Source organism: Cnephaeus nilssonii (assembly GCF_951640355.1).
Source record: "Cnephaeus nilssonii genome assembly, chromosome: 12".
NCBI classification, from domain to species: domain Eukaryota; kingdom Metazoa; phylum Chordata; class Mammalia; order Chiroptera; family Vespertilionidae; genus Cnephaeus; species Cnephaeus nilssonii.
In genome coordinates this window covers 38,207,065-38,216,147 of record NC_137083.1, presented here as the reverse complement: position 1 = coordinate 38,216,147, position 9,083 = coordinate 38,207,065, and the positions used below count along the sequence as shown (strand labels likewise).

General features: G+C 33.2%; 1 protein-coding gene across 2 annotated transcripts in view; it reads left to right on the top strand.

Moving 5' to 3' along the window:
- Nucleotides 1-2,524: 2,524 nt before the first annotated feature.
- PTPN12 (protein tyrosine phosphatase non-receptor type 12) overlaps nt 2,525-9,083 on the top strand; it is a 31,781-nt gene continuing 25,222 nt past the window's right edge. Inside the window, exons 1-4 of one of the 2 annotated variants that reach the window (XM_079786803.1) lie at nt 2,525-3,319; nt 3,355-3,719; nt 5,941-6,083; nt 8,379-8,445. In XM_079786803.1, coding sequence (XP_079642929.1) covers nt 6,022-6,083; nt 8,379-8,445 — 129 coding nt within the window. In that variant the 5' untranslated portion in view covers nt 2,525-3,319; nt 3,355-3,719; nt 5,941-6,021. Of the gene's footprint in view, nt 3,720-5,940; nt 6,084-8,378; nt 8,446-9,083 lie in introns of both variants that reach the window. The other variant, XM_079786802.1, reaches the window with a different exon arrangement.

The window sequence follows — 9,083 nt, the reverse complement described above, 5'->3', positions numbered from 1 at the left end:
GATCTATTTGAAACCCTTGATGACTGACATGTAGTTTATCATGTTAATCTTTCATATCTGTTACTCTCTCCAGAATGTTCGAATTACATACAAAGATAGGTTTAAGAATTGCCATGCTAGATGTAAAGATTGATCTTTGTGGCAGACAATTTGATAAGAAACTTAAAATATATAATGATTTAATGAGCTCTGGAAATGAATTAAATTGAAATCCTAAAAATAACATAGCACAAATCTGAGAAAATGAATTTAAAAACAAAACAATGAAGGAAAAAATAGTAAAATATAATCGAGCTTTAAAATAGAAACAATAATTTGCTTTGGGTTTCACATGATGGCACCTTTTTTAATGACCTAAAAGAAGTGTATTTTCTTATTTACTCAATTCAAAAGATCCAGGATTGAGCAAACATGAAAATTCAGTAACTTACCTATATTAGGGTTTTCTGGAGAAAGAGAACCAATACGATGTGTATCTATAAAGGGAAAGAGATTAATTATTTGGAATTGGCTCACATGATTATGGAGGCTGGCAGGTCCAAAATCTGCAGGGTGGGTGAGCAAGCTCGATACCCAGGCGAGCTGATGTTCAGTTCTAGTTCAGACAGTCTGTTGTAGAACCAGGAAGAACTGATATTGCAGATGAAAGCAGTTTGTTGGAAAATTTTCTGTTACTTGGGGGGGAGTCTGCTCCTTTTGTTCTATTTAGGCCTTGACTAATTAGATAAGGGTCACCCATACTATAGAGGGCAATCTGCTGTACCTAAAGTCCACTGATCTAAAAATTAATCTCACCCAAAAACACCCTCACAGAAACACCAAGAATAATGTTTGATCAAATATCAAACATTTGATATTAATCACTCAAGGTCCAGTCAAGTTGACACATAAAATTAACTATCACATTCCCCATCTCAGAATTGCTTGCTTTTTACTTTGTTTTTCATGGTTCAATGATAAACAATTTCTATGACTTTATTTGTCATTGGTGAGTTCAAGAAGCCCATAATTTTATGATTTATTTGTACTTACTACTGTGAATTCCTCTGATGCATACCCAAAGCTTAGTGCTTCCTAGGTTGATACACAAAGGACTCAACTTACGTTACACAGTCTCCTTTATAAATACAATGTGTTTTTGTACTGTTAACTATAACTCAGAGTTAACTGCCTGGTTATAATATGAAGTCAATACTCTAAAGTTCTGATTAGAATGAACTGTTTGTTGTGTTAAATATAAGCATTTTAAAAAATCATACTGCATTTCATATTATTTGAAATTAATAAAAATCAATACATACCATATTCTCTACTTATATACCAGCCCAGGAAGTATTCTACAATATTAACTCCCTGACAATCCAGTACTATGCAGTGTGGTTGTTTGAACATTTTTGCAAATTTTAATGTAATAACTGTACTCAGTGTTAAAATTCAGGTGAAAATACATAGTGCTTAACATTCAACAACAAAACAACTTAGAAATTTTCAACATAGTTTATAATATGAAAAAAAGATGAATTTTTGGGTGATTTTTCAGTTGAACTAAAAATAGTTACAAAGTCCTTGATGAGGTTTGATTTGATTAGTAACAGCTGGTTTGATTTGTCAGCCTTGGGATTGATTCTTGCTAAAGAAACAAAATTTTTCTTATAAGATTTCAAAATGCAAGATAATTTGGCCTGGCTCATGTGGGTCAGTCAATGGTTGAGCATCAACCTATGAACCAGGCGGTCCGATTCCTAATCAAAGCAGATGCCTGGGTTTCGGTCTCAGTCCCCAGTGTGGGGTATGCAGGAGGCAGCCAATCAATGATTCTCTCTCATCATTGATATTCCTATCTCTCTCTCCCTCCCTCTCTCTGAAATCAATAAAAAAATATATATATATTTTTTAAAGGAAGGTAATTTGTCTTGTGATTGTTTCAGACAACTTAGGATTTGTTATTACTGATGTAAACAAAAATCAAATTTAGAAACAAGTTGGTGAAAGTAATCATAGTAAGTGAATTGATTATTTGACAGTCAGAGTTTGAGACTAAGAAAGGACAGTGTCAGGAGCTCTCTTGGTTTGGGAATGAGGAGAGTAAAGTGTCGGTGGAAGTGAGAGGAGTGGCTAGCAGGAGCTCAGTCACAGATCACAGTTGCTGTATGTAATCCACTTAGACCAGATGTTGGCACACTGTCCATGGGTCAGTCTAACCACTACCTGTTTAGTAAACAAAGTTTTATTGGATTACAACCAGGCCCATTAATGTACATATTTGCCTATCACAACAGCAAAGTTGAGAGACAGAGACGTTATGGCCTGCAAAGCCAAAAATATTTACTAGCTTTACAGGCAAGAAAAGAATTAAGTCTTGGGCCAATGTTTTTATTCATACTCATTTTAGATAAAAATAAACAAAAATACTTTTCCATTAATGTTATTTGAAAAGTTCAAAGTAAATTAGTATGACTTTAAAAATTAAAGCAGAATAATATTGAATATATTTTTTTTATCAATAAAACAGAATATGTTGCTCTTGACAGTCATTGCCTATGGTTTTAACTACTGAGGTAAAGCATAGTTTTATGCATAGAGGTTTTATTCTAATACTTTGACAAATGATAGTAAAAGACTTTTAAAGTGGTATTCTCCTTAATCAGAATAACAATTTGGCAATTTCTGAGATTATCCTTCCTTCTACAGTTGGCATCCAGTTAACTGAGAGTTGAGTGTTAAGTAGGGAAAGTAAAGCTTTATGGAAAGATGTAATGGTTGAAGGTGGTGGTAGGTACTAAGAAGTGACATTTTGTTTGTATTATTTCTATTACATGATTCTGGTGATGTTTGTTACTTTTACTGGAAGATAGAGTCTTAGCTAAGTAATTAGTTAACAGATACTTCTGTTTAAAAGTATATATACGCCACCCTCTTTCTCTTCAACGAAGCAATGGAGTAGCGTCCCCAGCAGACGCAGAGTTGCAGATCTTTGTGAAGACCCTGACTGGCAAGACCATCACCTTTGAGGTTGAGCCCAGTGACACCATTGAGAATACCAAAGTAAAATCCAAGACAAGGAGGGCACCCCGCCTGACCAGCAGTGTCTGATTTTTTGAGGGCAAATAGCTGGAGGATGGCTGCACTCCCTCAGACTACAGTATCCAGAAAAGAGTCTACCCTGGCTTGGTGATTTGTCTGCGGGGTGGCAGCATTGAGTCATCCCTATGCCAGCTCGCCCAGAAGTACAATTGCGACTTGTTACACCTACCTGCACCCCCGCACTGCCAACTGCCAGAAGAAGTGCAGCCACACCAACAACTTGTACCCCAAGAAGGTTAAATGAGGCCCCTCCACTTGTTCCCCAAGAAGGTTAAATGAGGCCCCTCCTTTAGCCCAAATAGTGGCCTTCTGCCTCAATCCCATGGCCCTGAGGCCTCAATAAAGTTTCCCTTTTGTTGAATGGAAAAAATAAAATACATACACACACACACACACATAAATAAATAAAACTTAAGTTCATGGCTTTTAGAATGATTATTTTTATAATTACTAGGTACACCAAGTAATTGTTAATTTTATAGTGTAGACTTTAAATATGAGTTTATTGTTTGTTTTGGTGTGTACTGTATATATTTTAATGTTACTGACTCCCAAGTGTTTCTCCCTTTATTTAGGAAGCTGAACAAGCAAGACCAGACTACTTCATTAGGACACTCTTACTTGAATTCCAGAATGTAAGTATTTTTCATTTAGAGATAATTTCTAAGGATAATTTTTTAAAAAGATTATTGTATTGCTTTTTAGAGAGAGAGGAAAGAGGGAGAGAGCAACATCGATGTGAGAGTGAAACATCAATCTGCCTCCTGCACATCCCCTACAGGGTATCTAGCCAGCAACCTGGGCATGTGCCCTGACTGGGAATCAAACCATCAGTCTTTCAGTGCATGGAATGACGCCCAACCAACTGAGCCACACCGGCCAGGACTCTAGGGATAATTTTTAAAGAGAAGGCATAAGTAATATACTATCTTACATAGTTAAGGAAACTTTTAGTTATGTACAATGATGAAGAAAATCAGAGTAGTTTTATTTAGTATCTTGAGCTTTATGCTTATAAAATTAGATAGTAATGTAATATAAATAATAATAAAATAAATAAAGTAAGATAAATTTTAACTTACTTAGAACAGCTCTCCCTAAATTAAATTTACTGTATTTGGAATAGTTGGTTTCTTTGCTGTAAATGTATTCTATTGCAATAGCATATTATAGCATTGTTTAGGTAATTATTACCCACTTTTACAGTTTATAGTATTTTAGAAAGAGACAAACTACCATCAAAGGTAAGTTGTCATTTAGATACATATTGTTTTCACTCAAGGGCCCTTGACTTTAGTGTTTCAGAGCTATCTGGAATGATAATTTGTCTAGGGAGATATCGAAGAAAAAAATCTGATGGACATTAGAGAATGCTTGTCAACTTCTTCCTCAATTTCTCTATTTTTATTATCTTAATTTTGAAACCATATTATATCATTTAGCTTGACATGAAGTTCATCATTCTTCCCCACCTAATGCATCTGTAAACGTACTTACACCTCCTACTTTGCTGTTTATAAGAAAACATGGTACTAGTACTCTTACTCCCCATGCTGACTTGACTGATCATGTTCCTTTAGTTGAGTTATTTATTATACTTTGGTTGCTACTTTTAAATTTATAGTGATAATGATAGGTACCTTATTAAATTTCAGTAATGTATCAGGCATTTCAAATAGTGGTTGTCTCCATTGCACATTGATGAAGGAAGAGATAGAGTCTTTAACAAGTTAACTAGCTTACGTAAAGTTACTCAGTAAGTGGCAGAAATAGAATTTGAATACAGTTTTAATCTGGATTCAGAGCAGGTGTTCTTTCAGTTAAACACTTAGAATAACCATTGTCAAGGTTTTTTCATAGCAGAACTCTTACATTCTTAAAAATTATTAAAGATTCAAAGATCTTTTGTTTAGTGGGTTATATCCTTCAATATTTACTATTTTGGAAATTTAAACAGAAGAAAACTTAAAAGCATGAATACACAAGCATATATTCTATTAACTGTCAAAGTGATCACATCATCATAAGTCAAGTAGTCTTGGGAATACCCTGCTGTACACACATGAGAGAATGAGAGTGAAAAGGCCAATAGAGAATACATTAGTACTATTATGAAAATAGTTTAAAACTCACAGATCCTCTGAAAGTGTCAGGGGTTGGGGGTTCCCCCACACATACTGATCTGAAAGAAGACAAGTGGGTTTGGGGTTGAATAGGTTCATTTCTAATTTTCTTTTTCGGTTTAAATATTCTATTAGTCTTCTAAAGTAGTTGCAGTAGGTTCTAACACAGTGCTTATGGTATATTGTTCATCCACTTAATGCTCTGGATTAATTAAATAGTTTATACAGTGTAATGTTTAAAGAGAATGCTCTGGAGGTAAGATTGCCTGAGTTCAGATCCCACATTGGTCACTTGCTATGAAATGTTAAACAGGTTATTTAACCATTATATCTCAATTTTCTTACCTATAAAATGAGAATAGTATTAACAGTACCTTTCTTATGACATTATATGGCGATTAAGTACTGGGTAGATGGTGAATAGTCAATAAATGTAGACTATCACTAATTTGTTGTGTGTTTTTTTTTTTAATTTTTCTTTACATGTTTTTATTGCTTTGTGTTTAGAGAGAGGGGAAGGGGGGGGGAGAGGGAGAGAGAGATTGATTGGTTGCCTCCAGTACACACTTCGACTGGGGATTAAACCCGCAACCTAGTTTGTTTTTTTTAATGTAATACTGAATACCATATAACTATGTTGAAATGGCAGTAAAGTGAGATATGCAGCTTTTCTATATGTTTTAAAGTTTGCAAATGTATTTTCATAATTATTGAATTTTTGTTGTTCTTGAAGGAATCTCGGAGGCTATATCAGTTTCATTATGTGAACTGGCCAGACCATGATGTTCCTTCATCATTTGATTCTATTCTGGATATGATAAGCTTAATGAGGAAATACCAAGAACATGAAGATGTGCCTATTTGTATTCATTGCAGGTACAAAAGAATTTTCCAAATATTTAAGTACTTCGGAATATAGGTGGCCTTATAATATGGGTGATATATTGTATTTTGGAGCCTAATATTTGAATTTGCATTAGGTCATTATAAGGATTCCCAAATCATAAAAACTATCTGAATCCTAATGCAACTTTTCTTTCCTTAATTTTAATTTACATTAGCTTATTTTAGAAGACTTGAATAGTACTTATTTCATAAAATGCTATCAATTTATCTCTTTAAGTGACTTGGATATTTACTGGTTAATTAATTCAGTAGTTAAATGGAACAATAAAGTTATTTTCTTATCTAACTGATCTGATTGTAAAGCCTACATTAGTAAAAGGGCTACTTTTTATTTTTGGGCCAGAAAAGGTGACTTGTTGATGGAGATGTGACAGTCAGTTAACAAGTTGATTAATTAAAAAATATTATTATGGCCCTGGCCGGTGGCTCAGTTTAGTGTGTTGTCCCGTACACCAAAAAGTTCCCAGTTCGATTCCTAGTCAGAGCACATACTTGTAGGTTTGATCCCCAGGGCTTGTACAAGAGGCTACCGGTCTGTTTTTTTCTCTCACATATCTCCCCCACCTCCCACTTCCTCTCTCTAAAAATCAATAAAAGTGTATCATTGGTGAAGATTTAAAAAAATTTTTTCTGTAGTTAATTTAGTGGTTAGTTGACCTTTTAATCAAGTAGTTGACTGGTTACAAAGAAAAAAGACCTATTTAATTGTAAAATTAAAAGATAAAGCAAATTCTTTGACTTGTTTACAAATTAGTTGAAATTATAAACAGTTTAAACATCCAGTGGCAAAATCTTTGGGCACATCTGTAATTATTTCATAAGGATAGATATCAAAAATATGTTTTTATTGATTTTAGAGAGAGAGGAAGGTAGAAGGGAGTGAGAAACATCAATCATTGTCTCCAGTATCACTCTGACCAGTGACCAGGAACCGAACCGGTGACCTTTCAGTGCACCAATGCTCAACCACCTGAGCCACACTGGCCAGGGCAGGAAAGAGATCTAAAAGTGGGATATCTAAGTCAAAGGATGTGAAATTTTTAATTCTTTTAATACATATTATTAAATTTGTTATCCATAAAGCTGATGTTAATTATAAATAATCCTACCACTGCCAGTTTGTGTGAGTGCCTATTTCCCCAGAGTTGCCCCAGTACTTTGTTTTAATGCCTGTGATAGGCAAGCTTTCCCTTTTTTATTTTATATCATTTATGTTCTTTTGTGAATTGCTTGTTTGTGTACATTGCCAATTATTTTATAGTAGTAGTCATTTACCTCTTAATAATTATACACTACAAATTCTTTATATATTGGAGGATGTTAACTTTTGATCGTGGTTTTTCATGGTTTTTATTCTGCCTGATTTGCCATGTATAAATTTTAAATTATGTACTCAGAGTTGTGACTCTCTTCATTTATGTCTATTGAGATATGCTTAGAAAGTCCTTCCCTAACACAGTAGCGCTTAAAGTTTTGCCTATATTTTTTAGCACTTTATATGTTTTTTTTAACATTTTATTTTTAATCCATCTAATTTTTTTTATGATTAAGGTTGGAGGTAAGAATTCACTTTTTGCTCTCCATTGTTAGCTAATTTTCCCTGTATCATTTATTGAGTGGTCTACTCTTTCCCCTTTGATTGGAGAATTCACCATTATGTAATAAATACTTATATATGCTCAGATCTGTTTCTGAACTTTCTGTTGTGTTTCATTTATCTAGTTGTCTATGTCTCTGTATTTATTACACTTTTAACCATCAAGTTTTAAATATATATTATTTAGCCCTTGTAATTCTTGACTCTCAAATTCTAGAAATGTTTTAGGAATGTGTGGAATTGACAAATGTATCAATTTAAAATGAATATTCTATTCATTGTTAAGAGCTTTTTTAAGATCATACTAAGTTGCTTATAATGTACTTTATCAGAACTTTCTGGATTATGTGTTTAACAAACTACTTATACTTTTGGAATAAATTTATCTCTGCAAGATATTTTGTTAACTAAGGTTTTCTGAGGTAGAATTAGACTTCCACAGTAAAGGCTCCTAGGTATTCTGTGAGTCACTATTGAAAGTTCTTTAAACTTAATAAAAACAAGATCTAAATACTAATGTTAAGGTGCACATACAGTACTTTAAGTACTATAAGTAGAATTTTGTCAAATTACTTAAAAATTTTTTTGCTTCTAAATATAGTAACATGTTTTTTATTTTATAGTTTATCACAAAAATTAAATTGTGTTTTCAAATTTTATATTCATAGTGCAGGATGTGGAAGAACAGGTGCCATTTGTGCCATAGATTATACGTGGAATTTATTAAAAGCTGGGGTAAGAATATTTTTATATAACGTTATATCCAATTGATCTCTCATGATTTTCAAATATAGTGACTAATTGCAGTAAATTACAGCATATGTTTTGTTACTTTTTTAGAAGTAGCTTTGCTATGTATGAAATACGGATTAGCAAAAAGGTATAAATGATGCATTTTACTTGAGATAATACACTGGCAGCAAGGTAAACATGTCACCCATTTGTTCTATGTGAATTAATACCTTCTGCATTGACTTTTCAAAATATAGAATCCTCGTTGGCCAAACTGCCCAGATTAATATTCTGGTTCTGTCATCTACCAGCTGTGGAATCTTGGTCAAATTGCTTAATCTCATTGTGCCTCAATTTCTTGATCTAAAAATGGAAATCATAATATTAATAATTCATAAGAATTAAGTTAACCATTGTAAAGTTCTTTATATGTGTGGCACATAGCAAGTGCTGTTTAGTGTTTGTTTTTATTACTATTGCTGCTATTATTACCACTACTATTATCAAAAAATTGTGTATAGTACCATAGAGGATCCAAAGATAAATAAGACACAGCTCTTATTACGGATTTGAAAAACACCATTCTCCTATTGTACATAGATTTGGTTCATTTGTTGATTCTATAATATACTTGTTTTCTA